Source organism: Dendropsophus ebraccatus, chromosome 12 (assembly GCF_027789765.1).
Source record: "Dendropsophus ebraccatus isolate aDenEbr1 chromosome 12, aDenEbr1.pat, whole genome shotgun sequence".
Lineage (NCBI taxonomy): Eukaryota > Metazoa > Chordata > Amphibia > Anura > Hylidae > Dendropsophus > Dendropsophus ebraccatus.
In genome coordinates, this window is record NC_091465.1 from 67,238,021 (window position 1) to 67,263,557 (window position 25,537).

The 25,537-nt window shown below is 42.5% G+C and overlaps 1 protein-coding gene across 1 annotated transcript in view; it reads left to right on the top strand.

Moving 5' to 3' along the window:
- Positions 1-25,537, top strand: part of FUZ (fuzzy planar cell polarity protein) — a 73,379-nt gene that overhangs the window by 26,378 nt on the left and 21,464 nt on the right. The window contains exons 5-9 of the mRNA XM_069949070.1: positions 3,623-3,727; positions 7,384-7,581; positions 8,552-8,647; positions 12,184-12,290; positions 19,865-19,944. Coding sequence (XP_069805171.1) covers positions 3,623-3,727; positions 7,384-7,581; positions 8,552-8,647; positions 12,184-12,290; positions 19,865-19,944 — 586 coding nt within the window. The remainder of the gene's footprint in view (positions 1-3,622; positions 3,728-7,383; positions 7,582-8,551; positions 8,648-12,183; positions 12,291-19,864; positions 19,945-25,537) is intronic.

The window sequence follows — 25,537 nt, forward strand, 5'->3', positions numbered from 1 at the left end:
GAGTACCATTGACTTCTATATATAGTGCGCCCCTGCTGGACACTTCATTAGAATTACAATGGATGTGTATGTAATGTAATATACAGTGTATGCAAATATAATAATAATAATGTAATATACAGTATTTTTTTGATTGAATACATTTATGGAATACTTTGGGAAACAACTGTCCTTGCTCCCTAAGGTATTCCATAAATGTAATCAATCAGTACATTTGGAGGGCACCGAGCAGGAAGGGTGAGAAGTGCCATCTACCTCCCCCCTCCCTCCCTGCTCGGTGCTGCTGCCATACATACATACACACTGTACTACTCCCCCATCATTTGCTCATAGTATGAGTAGATAATGGTGGAGTAGCACCAGGGCCGATCTCCATGGTAAGCCTGCCGAACCGCCGCTCCCGCCGCACTGGACTACACTGAACTACTACTCCCATCAACTGCTCATAACATAAGCAGGTGATGGGAGTAGTAGCTGGGATATCGCTATCACATCGCCGCCACTGATGCCGCCGGGTGAAGGGGGGATGTCTGACACAGTGCTCTCTGCTGACATCTCTGGCCGAGAAAGAAACTGTCCAGAACAGGAGAGGATTTCTTTGGGGATTCATAGAAAACCGAGGCACATGAACGTTTGTCTGTATTGACAAACATTTGAGATTCAGTGATTGTTCGCAAACTTCCATACCTGCTGGAAAAAAGTGTGTGTGTGGGGGGGTGTTTATTAGTCTATGTCTATGTGCCTGCCAATACTGTTAATTTTTCGGGGGACTGGTTGACCATCTGGTGTGCTTGGAGCTTGCCTGACGCTTTCCTGACAGATAAGATCAATGGAGGGAAGGTTTGGGATGTTGAATTTCACCCTAAGGGCCAGTTCACATGGAGTAAAACTGGCAGAATCCCGCCAGCCTCTGTGTCATACAGGCTGTCTATGGGAGGGCTCGCGCCTCTCTGCTTGGAAGAATTGACATGTCAATTCTTCCGAGCGGAGAGGCGCAAAGAGACAAGGCGCGAGCCCTCCCATAGACAGCCTGTATGACACGGAGGCTGGCAGGATTCAGCGGCAGAGAGTTCTGTTGTGGAAGTCCGCCAGCTTTACTCCGTGTGCACCAATATCTGGCATTTCTGTGTTCTGGGTATGGGAGGCGTTACATTATTGTTGTCTCTTGGTGGATAAGATTGCCTAAACAAGACTTTATAGGAGACTCCACAGCAATTTAATTTCTTAAAGGATTTTGAAACCAGTAATACAGCGTATTTAGCATTAGAAACAAATAAATTATTGGCTTAACATGCCTTGTTGTTCAGTACTTCGACTAATTAAGTTTGTCAATCATTTGTTTGCACAGAGAATAATTTCTGTCTAAAAAATACTCTACAATGGCTGTGTGCAGCATATTCCATGTTGTGACTCCTGTTTATAGGTGGTAAAAACAGTAGAAGAATTTATTTTGGGAGCACTTAATGAAGGGATTCTTTCTGCCTTATGGATAAGCCATTTAAGGGGTTGTCCGGGGGTAAAAAAAAGGATTTTTATATGACTAGGACTATAAATTTAAAAGTAATAAACGTAAATGTAAAAGTATAAGTGTTACTCACCTCCCCTGGTCCCCCGCAGCTGCTCTTCTGATGACTTCTAGACCCTAGTCATCACTGCTTCTTTCTTGTTCATGTGCGGCTTCATCCACCACAGGAACTGCTCAGCTAAGCATTGGCCACAATGGTGTGACCCTCCCTGGCCAGTGACTAGTTCAGTGGAAGTTTTTTTCTGGGATGACTCATCACTGGAACCAGAACAGTGCAATGCAGAACCAGCAAATAGCAGCTGCAAGGCATTGGGGGAGAGGTGAGTATCACTTTTTTTGTATATTGTATATTTTTGTATTAATTTGATCAACTTTTTTAACCCCTAAGTAAGCACTCCACAGATTTTTTTTTAATAGTCTCTTAAATATTTAGACATATTTCTAGAGAAGAAGGTTATTACTGTGTCCTCCCATTAGGCAGAGATGGTACTGACTTTAACTGCCCATGTGATTCTCTGCTGCTGAAGCATCATGGGATGGATAGCTGATCTGAAAGAGAGAGGATGCAGTTTGAAAGAAAATGGCCATGTTTTTGTAGAGCTGGATAACCTCTTTAATGTCATTTTTCAGAGACAACACGACTCTTGTCTCCAGGTCAGGTGCGTTTTGCAATTACATTCCATTCACTTCAATGGAACTGAGCAGCAAAACCCCACCCAAGCTGGAGACAAAAATGGGCTCTGGAAGAAATGGCCATGTTTTTGCAGCGCTGGATAACCCCTTTAAGATGGTGGCTGATCATTCACATTAGTATATCAATGAAGCAAAGCTGGGATGAAACAGATGACACTGCAGGCACAGTGGTGTTGAGTGGGCCAGTTGACTTGGAGTCATTCTTTAAATCTGTTGTCTAATTTTTTTTTTATTGTAACAAATTAAAAAAATGCTTTTCATAACTGTGTCTTCTTTGCGGTGTCCAGCGCCTCCATTCCCATCCTGTATTTTCTTCCCTGCAGCCAACTATAGGTGACATGTCCCATTTAATTACCACTGGTCTTATACTATTATTTGCCTCTTCTTTCTTAAAGGGAACCATTCACCCCATGGCCCCCGGCAGAAACTGACATACAGTGACATAAAGGTCAATATACTTACCACATCGCTCCCGGTCCCGTCCCGAAGCCCGTTGTTGACACGGAGAAATCGACGATTCTTCTTCTCGCGCCCATTATGGTAATGAGCGCCGCCGGGTCCGAAGTCCAGCCTTCTCCCCGCCTCCGACACTTGATTGACGCCAGGTCCTCTTCCTCCTCGTCTTCTTTCTTCTCGCCGGATCCCGCGCAGGCGCCGTCACAGTCGTTTTCGGCGCATGCGCAGTTCACAATTGAAGCCGCTCCGCAGCTTCACTGTTTACTGCGCGTGCGCCGATTTGCTCGAACACCGTATCCTGTTTACCGCGCAGGCGCAGAAGAGGTGACGAGACCATCACAGCGGCGCCTGCGCGGGAATTCGGCAGAAGACTGAAGACTGAAGACGTCAATCAAGTTCCAGGAGGCGTGGATGGGCGGCGACGAGAAGAGGACCTCATGAATAAGTTGGACTCGTCCGTCGTTTCCTATGGACGTTGGACTCATCTCAGCTCATTACCATAATGGGCGGGAGAAGAAGAATCAGCGATTTTTCCGTGTCAACAACGGGATCCGGGACGGGACCGGGAGCAATGTGGTAAGTATATTGACCTTTATGTCACTGTATGTCAGTTTCTGCCCGGGGCCACGGGGTGAATGGTTCCCTTTAAGTTCTATGATTTTTTTTTTCAGGGACTAAAGTAACAGTCTCCTTTTTGCTGTTCAATCTCATTATCAGGAGGAGACTGATAGATACGGATGTGACCCTCCCAGGTCTGTAGTTTATAGACCACATGGGCAAAATCCTTATGGTAATACTAATGTTATATTATATAGCCCTTAAAGGGGTTATCCAATATACAAAAAAAAGCTCTCCAGAAACGGGGCCTCTTTTACCTATGGGTTGTGCTAAGAATTGGAGACTATTGGTTTTGAGCATCTGCACTTATTTTAACCCTTTTTTTACCAGGCATGCTACAAGTTGATTGACAGCTTCTTATCGGAGCCTGAGAAGATGACAGACCTAACACAATGTGTAGACTGTATTATTGCTCATGATGTGGCCATTTTGCAGGTTAGTCCTGAGGCAGGAGTGTTGAGTATGTAAGTATTGCTGCTAGCACTGTACATGTACATTTCTGGGTCGCAAGGGGTCAAATTAAAGGGTATTTTAATGTCATAACATTTTTTTATGTATTCTGCTAGATGTATGGTAAAAATAAATGATCCAGAGATTACCATTGAAGTCAGGAAGGAATTTTCTCTGCGATGGGGTGATTGTCATCTGCCTCATAGGGGTTTTTGACTTCCTCTGGATCAAAACATTAGGGTTTCCCTCGGTTGAACCTGATGGACTCTTGTCTTCTTTCAACCTTATTAACTATGTTACTATGATACTCACCTACCTCAGTTCTCTGCAGCTTCCATTTCAGCACCTTCTGGCCACCAACTCATAACTGCTTGTTCCTGCTTCTAAGAAAAGACTCAAAAGACTCAGCCAGTCACTGAGGTAGGACACCAGTACGGCCAGTAATTGACTGAGCAGGCAGATCCTACTGAGATGTCTCAGAAGCAGGAACAAATAGGGACTGGAAAGCACTGGAATAGGAGCTGTGGGGGACCAGGGTAGGAGAGTATCAATATTTTTATTTTTACTGTGCCTCCAGCATAATTTATATACCAGTATACATATACTTTTATGGTACAAGAATAAACCTTAATATTTATAATTTTATTGGTAACTTCATGTGGAAGAGCTGTGAAATTTCTGCGACGGAAAAATCAGTTCCAATTGAATGTGGTTATTTTACAGACAGTTATATAGATTTCTGCACTAAGTTAAATGGGACAGTTGCTGCAAAAAAAAAAAAATTCTTTCATGTGTGATTTCAGCTTTAATTCTTCTTTTTCAAATTGCACCATTGTCTTGGATCTTGCAATGAACATACACATAGCTGGGTTAACAGAGAGGTGCATTGAGATTTCAACATTTAGACTCATTAAATACTAATTATATTGCATAGCATTGTAACTGACTTGTTATCACTCTGTGACACCTAGTTACATGACAGGGGACAGCTAGAAAAAGACCTATTAATATTCATTGATATGTCATCTTTCTCTTCTTATGCAAATTTACATATAGCTGTGCCAGGTTAAAAAAAAAAAAAAATCAAGGTTTTGCCAGGTAGGCAGTCATTTGATTTCCATGGGTGTCAGGCACTGCAGTATATTACGTGTGAGATGCTGTGATCTGCCCAGTGTCATCCTGAGGAGCCATAGAGATGGAGACAGGAACATTCTGGTAACAATTGCCTCCTTTCTCCTAGTATCAGTATAAACGTGTCTGTTCTTGCTTACTGGAAATCATCAGTTAAAGCCCCCATACACTTTAAACTATTGTCAGCCGAACCCGCCGCTGGGCATTCGGGCATCAGTATAGCGTGTAAAGGGCTGTCCTGAACAAGCACCGACTGACAGCCATAGGGTCCTATTACATGGCCCGAACAATACTGTAAACGAGCGCTGATCGGTGCTCCTTTACTGGGCCTATCAAACGGCCCTATAATCATTTAGCAAGGGCTGCACAGATATAGTTAGCGATGTCCGTACAGCCCTTTCCCAAACAGTAAATACTTTATCTGTCCATGCTTCCAGCCTTCTTCTGCACTCTCTATGCGTCCCAGCACCACGCGCTGCAACTTCAGAGCGGCCTGTCTGAGCTGACCTATCAGGGACGCATACGAAGCGCAGGAGAAGTCTGGAAGCATAAGCAGATAAAGTATTTACTGTTTGGGATATCATCACACATCACTCGTGCATCACTATTACACACTAGCCATGCGTGGTCTGCAGCCAATGATTTTAGGGCTGGGCCTAAAGAAACGATCAGCCGATGATTACACGGAGCGGTTATCGGCCAATACGGTCGATTATCGTTCCGTGTAATAGGGTCCATAGGCTGTATCCCAGTGTTCCCAGACTCCCTAGGGCTGCATCCAACTTATTTAGTCACTGGTAATAAAATGTCAAACAGTTGAACTCTAGCATGCTTGAGTTGCGCTCATCTGTACTAAAGACCAATGTTTTACATGTCAGTCTGCTCCTAACTTATTAGGAGACCCTAGATGTATCTTGTGGTTGCCCCTTACCCTCGGTAAAATCATAAGTTAGATCAAGCGTCTCTCTCATCTGCAGGAAATGGATTCTATACAAAGTGTAAGGAGCAGCCTCCTTCATCAGGGTGACAAATGTTTTGTTGACCTCTTCTCCCCTCCATCCTTATAGCAGTCAGTGGGGGTCTTATCAACTAGGCCCGACTATTTGACTTAACATTACAGCAGCCCACAGTGATAGAACCTTAAATAGCAAGACCTCCGCACTACATGGAACTGACTGGAAAGAATGATGTCAGGTGGTATATTGCAGTTTTTTAGTTTAAAAAAAAAGAATAGAAATCAGACAGTTAAGGGGTTAAGTGTTAAATACTGTCCAAGAGAGAAAGAAGCGCTGCACCTCACACCTATGGCTGACACTAATGCCTCTCGGCTGCATATAAAAAAACATCAGAAGTTTGTGTGTAAATTGATCAAGCCACACTGCCCCATGTACCAACGTGCAGGTCTCTGATACACATGGGTCCCTACACTAAGTCCACACTGTGTCGGTCAGTGACCACCACCCCGCCAGGCATGCACAGGCAGGGAAGGGAGGCCATGGAATGGCCCTGCAACCCCCATGTCACAGGACCAGACCCAAAAAGGCCCCCCAAAAACACCCAGCCGGCACCACAGGCGGAGGAGGTTGCCCCCAAACAACACAAGTCTGGATAAGGTATTACACTCACTGCTGCAGACAGAATGGGACAAACAGGAGGGATTAAAACCTGTGCACTCAGGTGTCTCCTGCTGATTGCGGTCATGTGGGTCTTGCCAGGAGGAGTGCAAAAACACTTAGAAAAGAAAGAAAGAAATACGATCCAGGAGAGAAAGAAGCGCTGCACCTCACACCTGTGGCTGACACTAATGCCTCTCGGCTTGGTCCTGTGACATGGGGGTTGCATGGCCATTCCGTGGCCTCCCTTCCCTGCGTGTGCACGCTTTGCGGGGTTGGCGGTCTCTGACCGACACGGTGTGGAGTTAGCGTAGGGACCCGTGTGAACCAGGAGACCTGCACGTTGGTACACGGGACGATATGGCTTGATCAATTCATATTCCAACATCCTGAAGTTGTTTTTTTAAAATAGGCTTAGCAGCATTAGTATCAGCCATAGGTGTGATGTGCAGCCGCTCCACTCTCTCCATGTCGGAAGGGGTTAAGTGATCACTGCTAATCTTGGACATATGACTATTCGGGTGAGGCCAGACATTGCAGCCAAAAGCCACGACAGCATGTGTTGTACTGTGGACGGGCAGGCGTTTGCTTGTTACCTGCAAAATCTGTGCAGCCAAAAATGAGACTTGACACAGCGCACTGATTTTGTTTGTACAGCTTTGTGGCAGAGCGGCTTTACTGTACATGCTACGCTTGACCTCACCCCTATTGTACTAAGGAAATATGAGACATGCCGTGTGTAAGTGTATGCACCCACAGTGTATTATCAGAGGACGGCTGCCAAGATTCCCCAATGAATGGAAAGTTTTTTTTGGAAATGGGATCATAGCTTATCAGTGGTTTGATACAAATTTTACAGTAGTCATGTCTTATGGCTGTGTTATTTTATTGTGACAGGAATGTCTCGATGGTTTCACCCATGCTGCAGAAAGTGAATTTGGCTGCCTCATGGCTGGAGGAAAAGTGGTGGCAGCCACGGAGAAGTGGTGGCGGCTGGCGTCTCAGGATGTGATGCTGCTGTGCTGGCTGGTAGCCTCCTTGTCCCCTCATTCTTCAAGGGATTACCCTGTGTACCTGCCTCAAGGGAGCCCCACAGTAAGTTGTTTGTGTAAAAGTTTAGAAACCTGCATGGCTTTAAACATTAACCCTTCAGAGTGGTGGCAATGATTTTTGGGCTGTCACTGCGTTGTTTAAGCTTTTTAGAGACCCCTCCGTGGTACTCTGCTTTTTATTTTTTACATTTAAGGGATGAATTACACTGGATAATATTATAGATGTAAGTGCAAGAGAAGTAGTTACTGATGCACTGGCATTGCAGGGTTTAATATGAACAGAAATGAAAGGAACAGGAGCAGCACAGAAAGATAAGGGGTTACCTACACCTGATGAAGACAAGGCTGCAGACTAAGGGGGGGGGGGATTATACACAAAAAGGAAGCACTGTGTATAAATAACAGCTTCCCTAAGCTCTGCTGCTGAGATGAGAGAGAAGCCTTGATTTACCTCTTAGGGATAGTGTGGATCGTCTGTAGAACAGGCACAGCTTGCAATCTTTCTCTCCCTATCTCCAGCCCAGAGCAGTAGCTAAGCCTTGCTCCCCTTTACAATTTTCCACCTTGGCCGTTATGCTACTATAGACAGATCTTTTCAGGCAGTGAGCAGCAGATTGCCAGAAAGGGAGACACCTAGTGGGCAAGACGTTAGAGCTTTTTTTTTTTTTTCTTCTGGGGTAAGTGTTCCCCCCCCCATGACATTAAATGACAGTTATCATTTTAAGAATCACTCCCCCTTAGGCTGGGTTCACACTACGTTTTTGCAATCCGTGTTTTTTTTTTTTGCAATCCGTTTTTTTGCATAGAAAAAAAAGAAAACTGATCCATTGTGTGCATCCGTTTTGATCCGTTTTTCCATTGATTTCCATTATATGTCATATCTACTATATATGTCATGGATCCTGTGAAAAACAACCCAGTGTGAATAGATATTAGGGTCCATTGAATTGTTCTTCAATGTTCATGTTTGCCATTTGTTCTAATGGTATTTATTGTGCACTTGGTATTTTCAGGTTCCCCACAGGCTGCTCACCTTTCAGTTGGTTCCTGGGGTAGATGTGTGTGTGCTTTGTGGCCCCAGTCCATCCCTACAGAAGGTGGAGTCAGAGGTAATTGAGTACATTTTACATACAGCTTTATTTTTATTATATAATTCACTTACACGCTATGGCATCTGGAATAGGCCAAAAAGTCACTGTACTTTACCGTGCTCACCATCATCTCCAGGATAGATAAGGTTTCCAGAGGTCACAACTGATCACACATTTATGACTTATCTTATCAAAATTCCATCAGTGTTTTGGTGGAAAAACCCAATCAACCACCCATAGACTTTAAACACATCTGGGCAGTCTGCAATTAACTTTGCAAGAACGTTTTTACCTGACACTAGCTGTAAGTGAGCACCAATCTGCTAGATCAGCGCTCGCTTACTGAGCCTGTAACATGGCTCGATGATCTTGCAGCAAAGGCTGTGTGTGTTTATTTATTTATATATATATATATATATAATAAAAAATGTATGTGTGTGTGTGTATCACTAGCAATCTCCATGCAGCCCTTGCTCCATATATAGAAAATAATAAAATAATACTTACCTGTCCACGCTCCCTGGTGTGCTCCTAGCTTTTCCCTGCTCACCACAGTGGCTGCTGGCACTTCTCTAATATAGACTGCTCTGCTAGTCACTGACCGAGATGGGACAGCGCTGCGGCCAGTGATTGGCTGAGTGGCCTGTTACTTCAGATACGGCCTCAGAAGCTTCAGCAGCAGTTGCGGTGAGTGGAGAGAAGCCAGGAGGACATCGGGGAGCATGGACAGGTAAGTAATAACTTTATTATTTTCCATATATTGTTTTATCAGCCACTGCACGCGCACTTCCTATTACACAGACCCATGTGTGCTATGCAGATAATCACCTTGTGTTATAGGTCCCTAAGCCTACAGAGAGAGTTTTACCAGTTGCAGTGCTGCACTTGTCTGTGTGCTACATCTGGTATCCATTCACTACTCAAAGGAAAATGAGAGTGACGCTGCGTCAACTTTGACATTTACCAGTGTTGATAAAACCTGGCTCCCTGGCAGAGACATACAGATGAGCAGAATAGGTGCCATTCTAATATGGCTTGAATTTACCATGTACCCTGCTTTGTATAATCAAACCACAAGCTTTGCCGTTAAGGTTCATTGTGTTTCAGCGATTTTCTTGGCATAGCACATGCAGAACACTTTCCACAATACAAAGTTTGTCTAGCTCAACCAATATACAGTAGATAAAATTTCCATTAATCTAAACCTTTTCATACAGGTTGGGACAGGGATTAACAAAAAAAAAAAAAAAAGTTTACTCGTTTTGCGGACGTTGCATGGACGTCACATCCATCTTGCACATGACACTACAGCCAGTCAGTGACCTCACTGGTCATGTGGCAGTACATGCAGGAAGAGACCAGCCATTGTCCCTGCAGCACTTCCAGCAGGGGGCAGTGTAGTAGCAGTGGTGCTGGACTGGCAGAAAGCTGTATGGTGAATAAACCCCATCCCAGCCCTTCCTACACTGTCTTGTAATATAATAAAAGTTATATTTTCTGACTTCTAATAAAAGCAGACTGAATCCTCTTTCCCCAATCCTGTCCTAGAGCGCCCCTCCTGGATAAAGCCGGAGTATGTTTTCAGGACTGCTGGTCCATTCGCTGCTGCAGGAATGATGGAGATTACCAATTACAATCTCCGTCAGTTTTATAGCAGTGAATAGAGCTGCATTCACACAAGAACCTTGCCACTTCATTCAGGGGCCTCCATTCTCGAGGTGGCAGATTATCCCAGTGGTCAAACACCCAGTGATCACATATTTGGATAGGTGAGAAATGGTTTAAGTGGCAAACCCCCTTTCTTATATTTGAGTAACAACCAAATCATTTTGATATCCATGGACAACTCCTTAAAATGGGTTGTCCAAGATTAAAGAAGCACTCCAACAATAAAGCATAAGGCTGGTGAAGGCAAGGGGCTGCATCGCTCCCCCCGGGCATTCAGTTTTCCCTTTAAAGTCCTGTTTGCAGTGCCATATCACATAGAGGGAGATTTATCAAACATGGTGTAAAGTGAAACTGGCTCAGTTGCCCCTAGCAACCAATCAGATTCCACCTTTCATTTTCCAAAGAGTCTGTGAGGAATGAAAAGTGGAATCTGATTGGTTGCTAGGGGCAACTGAGCCAGTCTCACTTTACACCATGATTGATAAATCTCTCCCATAGTGCTTGCTGTGTGGACTGGGAGTAACTTCCCAGTGTACGGCCTTATCCACACATCAGTTTTTCTCCAGGATGATACATCATCACGGTGGCATTAGTTCTGCATAAGTTTTTGCGGAGCTGCAAAAACTGATAGGAGGGTAATAAGCGTTCACTGGGTGGCGCCTGCCTTGGGCTTGATAGGTAATGTTTCAGTGATAAACTGACTTATTCTACTTTTTAATGGGTTATATATGGGTTCTACTGCAGAACAGATCAGTGGTCAAAGATGGATGTGTAGATGACTATTAGAATCAACGGGTGATTTTTCTCTCAGAGAATCAGGATCCTGATTCATGGACAGAAAAAAAGGATGTGTGGATGAGGCCTAAGTCTATGAGATGCTCATAGAGATACATTAAAAAAGTGGCTTCCGGTCCATTCACAAATATCTAGTGTGAATCAGCTGCTCACACTGGGTAGCAGTGGGGACTGGAAGGGGCTCTGTATTGAAGTAACTGAGTGCCTGGTAAGCAGGGGGGGGCAGGGCAGCCTTTTAGCCTCACCAGCCGTATGCTGGGAGGGAAACAACCATTTGTCGCTGGAGTGTTCCTTTTAAAGGAGTTGTTCACAAAAAAAAAAAAAATCTTTCAAATCAGCTGGTGCCAGCAAGTGCCAGAGATTTATAATTTACTTCTATTTAAAAATCTCCAGTCTTCCAGTACTTATCAGCTGCTGTATGTCCTGCATGAAGTGGCGTATTCTCTCCAGTCTTGAGAGCAGGGGAGGTTTTCTATGGGGATTTGCTACTGCTCTGGTCTGGACAGTTCCTGACATGGACAGAGGTGGAAGCAGAGAGCTCTGTCACACTGGTGAAAATACACCACTTGCAGGACATACAGCAGATGATAAGTACTGGAAGTTTTGAGATTTTTTTTTTTTTATAGAAGTTAATTACAAATCTCTGGTACTTTCTGGTACCAGTTGATTTAAAGAAAAAAAAACTTGGTAAACTACTCTTTTAAGCAGAAGAGTCTTGCTCTTTTCTAGAAACCCATAGATGCAGTTTCTTAGAGAAAAAAGACCAGACCTTTTTTCTAATCCTTCACAGTCCATTTAAGCAAACTCTTGAAATGTAGTCAGAGTCGTCAGAAGGTTCATAAGAAAAGATTTGTGTAAAGGATCCCCACCATTCATGCTGTATACAGTATATGTCACCATCATAGAGGAGAGTGCAAACAATCAAAACAATCGAACCTTCGGGATCAACAACAGTGAATAGAATAAAAGATAGTCGCTAGCAGTTCTGGGATTATTCTTCTCCCTTTATGGAGAAAGGTACAATAGGCTGAGGGAGGTTTAGTACCATAACTATGAAGCATTGTGGTCATGACCATTGTCTTGTTGTGCAGCTGGTGGAGAGGTTTTGGAAACCGGTTGTGGATCCACTGAAATCCTGTTTAAGAGTCCAGCTGAGGTCTTTTCCAGCCTCCGTCCCGCTTCATCATGGCATAGTGGGGTAAGTGCCGCTTGGTGAATGTGATTTCCCTCTGTGCTTCGTTATCTGTGGCTCATGCTGGTACTGTCAGTAACTCAGTGTTTTTGTTTCCACCATGAGGTTGCAGAGCTTCTTATTTTTAAGGTGTTACTGTATTAAGGAAAACTTTTGAAATGACATAGAGGCTACTAGCAACTCATCAGTGATGGGACTTACCATATATACTCCCGCCGTCGTATACGCAGTATAGATATTTCAAATGGAAAAACTGCTCTGAAGATTTTGTTGGGAAAAAAAATAAAAAAATAAAAATATATATATATAATATATATATAATATATATATATATATATATATATATATATATATATATATATATATATATATATATTCTTAGCAAACCATTTGATTAAATAAGTGTTCCTTCTCACCAGAGAGAGGTGAACCCCGGAGAGACGGTCTTGCACTGACACTGGTCTGTCTTGGGATAATATAAAGCCTGCAGCAACCAACTCATTTCAATTTAAATCATCCACAGATGTGTGGAGTGCCAACCAAATGGAGGTAAGGTGCGTTTACACGTAACTATTATCGTGCGAATTTGCGCGATAACGATCGAATTCGAACGATAATCTTACATGTAAACGCAGCGAACGATCAAACGACAAATGAGAAATTGTTCATTTTGATCTTACAACATGTTCTCAAATCGTCGTTCGCAAAAAATTTCCAGATCGTTCCGTGTAAACAGTCGTTCGACGATTTAACCAATGTGTGAGATAGGCTTAAGCGATCGCAAAAGAATTTTCCGTACGATACATCGTTCCGTCTAAACGCTGATCGTTATGAAAAAAAAAAACGTTACTCCGACATCGTTAATCGTACGATCGGGCCAATTATCGTCTTGTGTAAACGCAGCAGTAGTCACTCCCACTACATACAACACAATGAAAAACAAAAAATATTCAGCACATAAATACCACTATTCAAATTATACAGCTGCACGCCGCCATGGCTAAAAGTGTCATAGAGACAAAGGTATGATCCATGGGGGTCTAGGTGCTGAGACCACCACCAATTGCTAAAATGAGTAGGAAGAAGTACCCAGCTCTTTCCTTGCTGCATAAGGGTATGTGCACACTAAGGAATCCGAGCTGATCACTTGCAGCGGATTCCGCAAGTTAACCCTCACTTGCGGCCGTGTGCATCTCCGCCCGTGCCATAGACTCCATTCTATGCACAGGCAGATTCCACCGTCTGCCCGAAGAATGAACCGGACGTCGAAATCTGCCTGACCATAGAATGGGGTCAATGGCACAGGTGCAGATGCGAGCGAGGGTGAGTTGCGGAATCTGCAGCGGGTGATCCCCCTGTATTCCTTAGTGTGCACATACCTTTAGACTGCCTCCATACATCTTCTGTAGAAACCCCTTCCCGCCTCGAGAAGATAGTGGAAGAAGAAAGCACTCCACCTACCAGTTCTCCCTCTTCGTTCCAGCAGGCGGTGGGATTCTTAACACCCTGATCGAACAAAACATTTCAAATGTCTCTCTGACTTGTCAAATTTTTATTTTTATTTTCCTATGGTAGTCACACTGTAAGTACAGATTATGTATAGGACGGGATATCTAGGAGACGTCATCAGTGTATAAAAGTAGATAAATACAAAAGTTGCCGCGCCTCCTCCTGGTATGCCGCTCTTTTGTTTTCATTGTTGACAGCTCATTGTCTAGGTTAAAAATATAGCACTTAATGAGCCCTACAAGTTTAACTATGTTAGTTGAGATGGGAATAACCATTTAATTACTTTGCTTTGTTACGCAGTGGGGAATGTTAAGCAGTTCTGGAAGTTCTCACAAGGAAAATACATATTCTTCAAGAACCCGGGGTGGAGGAACATGGTTTTACAAGAGTTATAAAATAATATGAATGGTGCCATGGGTTGGCCTATTTTAGTCTGAGAAAAATTACTGTGTCACATATTTTAACCTTTTTTTTTTTTTTTTTGTCACAGAATAGCATGTTTGTAAAAGTTCCATAGGGGGACCAAAAATGTGTGAAAAAAATAAATAAAAGTTTTTAAAAATGCCCGAAAGCCCCTCCCCCAGTTTAAGTCTAAATCACCCCCCTCTTTCCATTTTATAAATAAAACACATAAATAATACAAATAACATATTATATACCGTAGCGTGCGTAGTGGTCCGATCTATTAAAATAAACCAATATTATTCTCGCTCAGTGAATGGGGTGAACAAAAAGCGGTAACCCCCTCCCCCCCCCCCACACACACACACACACACAAACGAGGATTGTAAAAATTTTTTACATTTTACATATAAAAAAATTAATTAAAAAGTGATCCCATCTACACAGATGTGATACTAATAAAAACTAGAGATCATGACGCAAAACATTACGCCCCATACAGACCCGTAGGTGATAAAATAAATGCACTATAGGAGTTACTATAAGACCATTGTAATCACCCCTATTTGCAAAAGAAAAGTTTTACTGTTAATAACAATAGCAAAACAGTAGAAATGTAAAATGTATATCGCATTGACCTATAGAATAAAAATGTCAGTTTTACCGTAAAATGCATTACGTAAACACGGACACCCCCCCCCCCCCTCCCTAAATTTGCAGAATTGCAATTTTACCCCAATTTCACCCCATAAATGATATTTTGGAAGTTTTGTCATTAATTTAATGGTAGATTGAAAGGTGCGATTACAAAGTTCACCTGTTCCTGAAAAAAACAAGCCCTCATATGGCCCAATAGCTGGAAAAATAAAAGAGTTATAGCTCTTAGAAGGCGAGGAGGAAACAACAAAAATGCTAAACTGAAAATTGGTGTGGTCCTTAAGGGGTTAAAGGGATAAAATAATAAAGTTGTGATTGCCTCGCCAGGTATTGCCTCTCCAGATGTGCTTGCCTCTCCACACTTCCCTGGTGTCCTCCTGCCATGTCTCAGTTTTCTGTTATTCCTATTTGTTGTTTACTTCACAATAAAAAGAAGCAAAATGTTTACCATGAAATGATGCAAGCGCACCCCCCCCCCCCCCAAAAAAAAAACAAAAAAACAAAACAAAACATTTTTTTCCCCCCAGGTTGTAAGGTAGCAAAGCACAAGAGGGGAAAAGCCAAAGGGGGGTGAATAATTTTGCAAGCCACTGCATGTGTATTTTACGTAGAAATCTATTAGGTAAACAACTTCTTAGATCTCCAGGACAGGCCATCATTGTCTGATTGATATCGGTACCTCCATCTATTAGCTGTTTTGGGAACTGTTTTATTATACACTGCAAACTGTGCCAGAAGCCCTACACTACTGTGTGGTGGTGGTGCAGCTTGTCTATGGATTCGAGTGGGAGCTTAGCTGCAGTAACCTGTATCACCAATACATAGTAGGCAGCACAAAGCCTCTGCCACTGTTTGCTGTGTCTGAGTGCTGGAGCAGTGGCTCCCCTGAACTGCTAATCGTGGAAGACCCAGGTGTCTGCAGCCCACCGATCGTACATTGATGGACTCTCCTGTGGAAACCTTTGATCATTGATCTCATTTCAGAAACTAAGTCCCCAGAGGTTTTCATCTATACACATTCACTTTTTACAGAAATCGATGCATACATAGGTACAAACTGTTTTGTTTTTTTTTTGTTTTTTTTTCCAACGATTTGCCTTTTCAGGGCCCAATATATACGACCTTGTGCCACCCTGAGAACAAAGCACTCCAATTATTGTACTGTGTTTCCTCGCTTTAGAAAGGGGATACAATAGGGAGTGTAAGAGCACAAACCTATTTCATGGCTTAAATTGATGGTATACACAACCTTGACCTACGGTTGCAGAGGCTCTGAGGTGTAATAATAAAAGAATCCACTAAGAAGAGACCCTGGGGGAGATTTATCAAAGGGTGTAAAATTTATACTGGTGCAAACTTCCCACAGCAACCAATCACAGCTCCTCTTTCCTTTCACCAGAGCTGGAAGCTGAGCTGTGATTGGTTGCTGTGGTCAGTTTGCACCAGTCTAAATTTTACACCCTTTGATAAATCTCCCCCCCCTGTCTTTAGGATTTATGGGTTATCCAGGATTAGAAAAAGCAGGTACCACCCCTGTTCTCAGGTTGTATGCAGTATTACAATTCAACAACATTCATTTCAATTAAACTAAGCTGTAAAACCCACACCCAAACTGAGGACAGGAGTGGCACTGTTTCTGGAGGAAAGTGGCCATGTTTTTTAAGCCTGGAGAAACCCATTTAAATGGTCAGGTTCTGTGTTATCTCCAATCTCTGGGCAGCTCCCCTTGCTTCGTGCCGTGTAATACTTCCTGAAAGCGAATGTGCCACTAGTATATTGCTTTTTTACATGAACAGACTGGCGCTGGCTTAGGGATGCTGGTGCCGCGGTCCTTGCTGGCTGGTGCCAGTCAATTACTGAACACCAGCCGTCCATGAAGCACTGGAGGCGATCCCACCGGTCCCCAGTGTGACAATATCCCCTCCCCTCTGTGACACAGCTCCATTAATTCTAATTAAGCGGCATCACAGAGGGAAGGGGGTTTTGTCACATTAGGGGGCTGGAGGACCCACATTTAATGATTCATGCCTGACCATTGCTCAGTAATTGACTGTCACTGTACGCAGTGACCGGGCGGCAGTTGAAAAAAGGACTGCGCCACCAGCATCCCCACTCTGGCGCCAGTCTGTTCATGTAAAAAACAAAAAAGCAATGTACTAGTGGTACATTCACTTTAAGGGTTTGTAGGAGCATAAATGCTGCCAGTTTTATAGGACATGCACATACTTGTAAACACTGGGGCCTGTGGTATGTGAAGTGTTAAAGTGTTAGTCATTTGAAATAACTTATGACATGCCATCATACATGCCAACAAATCAAATAATCCTACAGCACCTTTGTGGAAATAGTCCGGATGTGGCCTCTGGTAGAAGTATGTGATGCACGCAGGTAGGCCTCCAATCCCTGGTGAGGGCACTATAGACTTGAAAATACAAAAACCTTTCAGCATCCAGACATAGAATGAAGTGTGCTTATTCACACATCAGGGTATATATATACAGCAGCAGTAAGACTGCTAGGTCGAAACATCGCTGCTGTAAATATATACCCTGATTTGTGAATAAGCACACTTGATTCTACTACTTGATGCTGTAGGATTTTTCCATTTTCATGTCATCATAAATGTCAAAACTTACTGATCACAACAGGTCTCTCTTCTTACACCCAGTGCAATCCCGAGGTACAACACTTCATCCACTGTAATAAAGCAAAAGAGTCAGATTTGATTGACCGCCGGGTAGAGATGCAGGCAGCTGCACACTCCCCCTTGCGATATCCCCAGCGTGGCAAAGCAAGGATAAGGCGTGGCCTCCTCCAGCACCTCATTTATCATGATTTATGCAGGCCTACGTACACCTGCTGGATGGCGTGTTCCACTGCTGTCCACTACCTGTTATGGAAAATCCATCTCTGGGAGCAGCAGCATTAAGAGGAATTATAGGTATTGTGGGCGGAGCTTAGCATGTGCTCTGTGATGGAGAAAGAGACTGTGTATCTGCATCTGTGAGTGTCTAGAGGATCTGCACTGTCTATGCAAGGTAAATCAAGGATTCCTTCTAAAAAGCAGCAGCAGTGTTTCAAAGAACCCTTCCCCTGCTTTGTAGCCGTTTATTTCCATTCTGCTTATACAACATTGCAATGCATCTATGACCCCTTCTCCCCTCATTGTAGCATCCTGTATAAATCATCCCCCACACAGTGACAGTCTGATCGGTGCTTAGTTTAACCCCTTCCTCGCTGTCTTGCAGTATCCTTCATATCTGCTTACATAACACCTGGTAGAAACCCAGTGCATCAGTAACCTCTTCTCCTCTTACATGTCTTCTAAAGTAATGTACTGTGTACATCAGCCCAGCACAGTGCAAGCCTGTTCATTGCACTTTCACCAGCACTATATTGTGGCATAGCAGAGAAAAGCGTGTTCTGTGTTGTGCTGTGATTGACTAGTGATGTAAGGTAGAGATCCTACCATATAAAATGGAGTGAATGATTAATAGCTATGCACCATGGGAAGTGGCTCTTAGGAACAATGACAGCAGTTAACATATTTTTTAGGGTTAATCTAAAAGAACAACATGCAGGTTTGTTTGGGTTTTTTTTTTTTTGCAACAACAGGGACACTTAAATTTTTTTTGCCTATGTCCAAAGAAGGCTTTCAAATTTTTTAGGGTTGGGCACTCTTGATATTGCTGAAAGACTCTAAAAAGGTGGATGTCGTAAAGGTGAGCTATAAAAATAGATGGTAAACATTACAGTGTGAACATATAACTGTACCGGATCCCCTTGTGTAGACAGTTATTTTTATGAGCCATCCTTATTGTGTTAGTAGATAATAAAACCAGTATCCCATGATATAGGTATACGCTCAGTTACTAGGAGTGTGCTTCACATCTGTTCTCTACCACCACATATATACTAAAGGACATCCTATTAAATCTCTTGGCTCTCCTGTTAAGTTCCTACGGCTTTAAATCCTGGGGTTTCTGTCTGGAACAACAAGGATTTTAGGTGGGTGAATTGACCATGATCTGTTTCAGCTGGTTTATATGATTTTTTTTTTTTTTTTGTCACCCAAGCATTGTTAAAGCGACTCTGTACTCACAATCTGCCCCCCTCCCCAAACCACTTGTACCTTCAGATAGCTGCTTTTAATCCAAGATCTGTCCTGGGGTCCGTTCAGCAGGTGATGCAGTTGTTGTCCTAAAAAACAACTTTTAAACTTGCAGCCCTGTGTCAAATTGGTGTTGCCTAGCGTGTCTATGTCTTGGGCCTGCACTGCCTCTCCGTCCCTCCTCCCAACCCTCTTATTTATTAGGAACGCCCCAGTTGAATTTCTTCTACTCATCAGTTGTCTGAACACTGCACAGGTGCCTTAACTAACCAACACACGTACAGTGTTCAGACAGGTGATGAATAGCAGAAATCCAACCTGGAGCATTCCTAATGGTAAAGAGGGTGGGGAGGAGGGACAGAGAGGCATTGCAGGTCTAAGTCATAGACACTCTAGGCCACGCCAATTTGACACAGGGCTGCAAGTTTAAAAGTTGTTTTTTAAGACAATAACTGCATCACCTGCCGAACAGACCCCAGGACAGATCTTGGATTAAAAGCAGCTATCCGAAGGTACAATCGGTTTGGGGGAGGAGGTATTGTGGGTACAGAGTCGCTTTAAACTAGAAAAGCTCCCACATTGTTAACTGATACGACCATCTTCACCACCATTTCTATATTGTCCCACAGCACGTAAAATAATAAAGATGCATTAAACAGTGGAAAAGGCTTTGTGAGTGATTAGCATGATTTTTTGTTTAGTTTTTTGTTTTTTTCATTTTAGATGTAATGGGGGGGTAGTTAACTTGGTTATGGCGGTGGATTTATAAGTTACTAGGGCTGCAGGGTGCAGACATCAGAGGACCATTATTGGGAATATTTTTAGCTTTTGTGCTTTCTTTTAAAACAAGTCTTTATCGACAGAATCTTAATCTGTTACCTCTATGTTCATCTTCTCATAGACTCTTACTAGTGAATCGGGATCTGAATAAAAGCATATACACCGTGCAGGTTCATCCCATAGAAGACATGCAAAGAACTGGTGAGTATACTATAAGATAGACATAAAGCGGCAAAATTACTAAAACCATCGACTATGTAAACTAGACCGTAGACTGGACAGACTAAAAATTTGGCAGGTTTATCTCAGTATTTGATGAGGGTGTACAGATACAGGTAGCCAATGATGCGAATGGAAGGCTTTCCTAACATTCACAGTGGAAGAGTATCCAAAGTAGCATCCAAAGTAGTGCAGATCTTTAAATCTTTAGTGTTGGGATAGATACATACATACATACATACATACATACATTCTACACTTCAATCCATCTGGGTGTTTGTCAAGCATGCTGGATGGGTCGAAACGTAGCATCTGTGTACCTAGACCCTTAATAGGGGACTATAATAATTAGGCTGGGTTCACACTACGTATATTTGAGGCTGTATATTTCAGGCCTCATAGCAACCAAAACCAGGAGTGGATTGAAAACACAGAAAGGCTCTGTTCACACAATGTTGAAACTGAGTGGATGGCCGCCATATAACTGTAAATAACGGCCATTATTTCAATATTATTAATGCCATTAAATGACGACCATCCACTCAATTACAACATTATGTGAACAGAGCCTTTCTGTGTTTTCAATCCACTCCTGGTTTTGGTTGCAATGAGGATCTGACTTGAGGACCAAATACAGCCTCAAATATACGTAGTGTGAACATAGCCTTAATATGTATGTATGTATGTATGTGTGTATGTGTATATGTATATAATATTATTTTATTATTTTTATTATATATATATAATTATTTTTTTTTAATCAATTGGTAGCTGCTGTATGTCTTGCAGGAAGGGGTGTGTTCTTTCCAGTCTGACACAGTGCTCTCTGCTGCCACCTCTGTCCCTGTCAGGAACTGTCCAGAGCAGGAGATGTTTTCTATGGGGATTTGCTACTGCTCTGCACAATTCCTGACAAGGACAGAGGTAGCAGCAGAGAGCACTGTGTAAGACTGGAAAGAACACACCACTTTCTGGAGGACATAGAGCAGCTGATACGTATGGGAAGACTTGACATTTTTTAAATAAAAGTAATTTACAAATCTGTATAACTTTCTGGTACCAGTTGACTTGGAAAAAATCTTTTGGCTTTGGAAAACGTTGCCAAAGGCAAAATGTTTGGCACGTCTACTTAACACTAATCATATGTCCTATGGACACACTCTAGTAAGGTAGGAACAGTTCTCAAATCTGCGTGTGTCCAGCTGGGATAGAGATGGATAGATAGATGATTATGTGTCTACATCAGTAGTTGACCTCCTTCTTGTGTAAAGCACAGTGTAAGGATATACAATAATAGCTCATAGTGCCAAGTCCTATGGCATCTTTACTGTCAATTAACACTTTCCAAGAACCATCATTTAGTTAGACAAGGCGTGTTAGTAACCATACATGTATAACCCATCATTGCTGCCACTGTCTACATTGTACTAACTATAATGAATTGGGAAAGAGACAATAGCTACAAATCAGTTGCGGCATGTTACAATAACAGCTATAGTTAAAGGGATATGGGCAGAGCCCGGTGAGCTTTCTGTGAGTGTACCTGGCAGGGCACTTTATCACCTCAGGTTTTACTTAAAGTGACACTGTTGTCCCCTTTTTGCATTATGACTTCTCTACATAGGTGTAAAGGGTAAATTCAGTAGTTTTCATACCTTATTGTGCTATCTGGACGGGGCTTCACGCGCCACTTAGCCCCACCCACAATGCCACAGTTTGCACCACCCCTGTGACATTGTCGCCGCATAGGCCACATCACCTCAGCGGTTAAATTTACACTTTACACCTGTGTAGAGAAGTCATAATGCAAAAAGGGGGTGACAGTGTCACTTTAACCCCTTAACGACGCATGACGGGTATACCTAATTACTGTTAGTAATTTTCCCATTTTATAAATAAAAATAAATAAACAAACATGTTTGGTATGGCCGCGTGCATAATCGCCCGAAATATTTATTTATTTAATTCATGATCCCTCACAGTAAACGGCATAAGCGCAAAACAATTCCAAAGTGCAAAATTGCGCATTTTTGGTCACATCAAATTCAGAAAAAACGATCAAAAAGTCGCATATGCGCAATCAAGGTACCGATAGAAAGTACAGATCATGGCGCAAAAAAATGACACCTCGCACAGCCCCATAGACCAAAGCATAAAAGCCCTATAAGCCTGGTAATAGAGCGATTTTAAGGAACGTTTATTTTCTGTAAAAGGTTTTATTTTTTTAGAGCCATCAATTAATATAAAAGTTATACATGTTAAATATCGTTTTAATCGTACCGACTTGAGGAACATATATAACACCCCCCCCCCCCCCCCCCCCCCCAAAGAAAAAAAATTACGTTTTTTCTTCAATTTCACTGCGCATATAATTTTTTTCTGGTTTCGCAGCATATTTTATGCAAAAATTCAACCTGTCGTTGCAAAGTACAATTAGTGACGCAAAAAATAAGGGCTCATGTGGGTCCGTAGGTGTAAAAATGCAACTGCTATGGCCTTATATACACAAGGAGGAAAAAACGAAAACGCAAAAAAGAAAATTAGCCCGGTCTTTAAAGGGTTGGGACCCTCAATACTCTTTGCCTTTTACCTTTTCACTTGTGTTTTGTCTCTTTAGTTTGTCAATGCAGCGGTATTGCGTCTTTCCGTGTTAGGGTATGTACACATGGCAAATGTTCTCAGAGAAGAAAAATACACTGCAGAGGCTTAGTGGGTAGCCCAGATTTGTGTGTCTCTGGAGGCTCCTCTGACGGCCATGGTTGCAGCCTCTGTCCATAATACCAGACAAAATAACATAGTAACATAGTAACATAGTAACATAGTAAATAGGGTTGAAAGAAGACAAGAGTCCATCAGGTTCAACCTAGGAAAATCCTACTGTGTTGATCCAGGAAGGCGAAAAACCCCCACGGGGCAGAAGACAAACGCCCCACCACAGGGAGAAACTCCCCCCCCTCCCCCGACTGCAATGGCAACCAGAACAATCCCCGGATCAACGTATCACCAGAAATCTAATGCCCATAACTTGTAATATTATATTTTTCAAGAAAATCATCCAGCCCTCCCTTGAACTTATTTAATGAATCAGCCATGACAACATCATGTGGCAGAGAGTTCCACAGTCTTACCGCTCGTACAGTAAAGAACCCGCGTCGATGCTGATGATGAAATCTTCTTTCCTCTAGACGTAGAGGATGCCCCCTTGTCATTGTTACAGACCTAGGAGTAAAAAGACCACTACAAAGATCTCTGTACTGTCCATTCATATATTTGTACATTGTGATCAGATCGCCCCTAAGACGTCTTTTTTCTAGCGTAAATAACCCCAAGCGTGATAACCTGTCCTGGTACTGTAACCCACCCATTCCCTTAATGACCTTTGTTGCCCTCCTCTGCACCCGCTCTAGTTCAGCTGTGTCCTTCTTATATACCGGTGCCCAAAACTGTACACAGTATTCCATGTGTGGTCTGACCAGTGATTTATAAAGAGGCAAAACTATGTTCTCATCTTTAGCATCTATACCTCTTTTGATGCACCCCATTATTTTATTAGCCTTGGCAGCTGCTGCCTGGCACTGATCACTAAAGTTGAGTTTACTGTCCACCAATACCCCCAGGTCCTTTTCGGAAGTAGTTTTACCCAGTGTTTTATTATTTAGCACATAACTGTACTTATTATTTCTATGGCCCAAATGCATAACCTTACATTTATCCACATTAAACTTCATTTGCCATTTCTCCGCCCAAGCCTCTAGCTTCTCCAAATCCCTCTGTAATATGATATTATCCTCCTCTGTACTGATTACTTTACCCAGTTTAGTATCATCTGCAAAAATGGAGATTCTACTCTGTAGCCCCTCTACAAGATCATTAATAAAAATATTAAAAAGAAGTGGACCCAACACTGACCCCTGTGGTACCCCACTAGTAACTAAAACCCAATCTGAATATGTTCCATCAATGACCACCCTCTGTTTTCTATCACACAACCAGTTACTTACCCATTTGCATACGTTTTCCCCGAGTCCCAGTATCCTCATTTTGTAGACCAACCTTTCATGCGGCACAGTATCAAATGCCTTTGAAAAGTCCAGATACACAACATCCACAGCCTCCCCCAGGTCCAGTCTATAACTTACCTCTTCATAGAAGCCGATCAGATTAGTCTGACAGGACCGATCCCTCATAAATCCATGCTGGTGCTGCGTCATAAGATTATTTTCATTAAGATACTCCAGTATAGCATCTCTTACAATCCCCTCAAATACTTTACCTACTATAGATGTTAGACTTACAGGCCTGTAGTTTCCAGGATCACTCCTTGACCCCTTCTTGAATATTGGTACCACATTAGCTATGCGCCAGTCCTGTGGAAGAATCCCTGTCGTAATAGAATCTTTAAATAATAGGAATAACGGTCTGTCCAACACAGTATTTAATTCTTGCAAAACCCTAGGATGGATACCTTCTGGGCCCGGTGACTTATGGATTTTAATGTTTTTAAGGCGTTTCCCCACTTCTTGTTGTGTTAGGCAGGTGAGATTTATGGGAGGATTAACATTATCCCTAGTCATGTCGTCTGTTATGGGATTCTCCTCTGTGAATACAGTAGAGAAGAATGTATTTAGTAGATTGGCCTTTTCCTCTTCCCCCTCCACCATTACACCCAGATTATTTTTGAGGGGACCAACATTTTCGGTTTTAAGTCTTTTGTTATTTATATAGGTGAAGAACATTTTGGGATTTGTTTTACTTTCTGTGGCTATCCTTCTTTCTGTTGCTATTTTTGCTTCTTTTATTTGCGTTTTACACATTCTATTCTTCTGTCTATAGTTGCTCAATGCTTCCCCACTACCTTCTTGTTTTAGTAGTCTGAATGCTTGTTTCTTATCATTTATTGCACCCCTTACAGCTGTAGTTAACCACATTGGATTTCTCTTATTTCTACTACGTTTATTCCCATATGGTATGTGTCGTTCACACGATTTACCCAGGATGCTCTTAAATATGTCCCATTTCTCTTGTGTACTTTTATTTCTGAAGGCATTGTCCCAGTCTATGTTCCCAAGGTCCTCTCTTAGTTTTTGGAAATTAGCCTTCCTGAAATTTAATGTTTTTGTAGCCCCTCTGCTAATCATTTTATTGAAGGATAATTGAAAACTTACTATGTTATGGTCACTATTACCTAGGTGACCCCCCACCTCTATTTTTGATATTCTGTCGGGCCTATTGGTTAAGATCAGGTCCAGAAGGGCCCCCCCTCTTGTTGGTTCCTCTACTAGTTGGGAAAGGTAATTATCTTTTACTATTTCCAAAAACACGCTTCCCTTCCTGGAGCTGCAGGTTTCTGCTTTCCAGTTGATATTTGGGTAGTTAAAGTCCCCCATAATAATGACTTCCCCCTGCTTCGCTGCCGCATCTATTTGTCTTATAAGAAGATTTTCTGATTCTTCCACTATACTTGGAGGTTTATAACTCACTCCTATAAGAATTTTATTATTCTTCGTCCCTCCCCTTATTTCTACCCAAAGAGACTCCACATTATCATCACATATATCCTCCCACAGAATAGGCT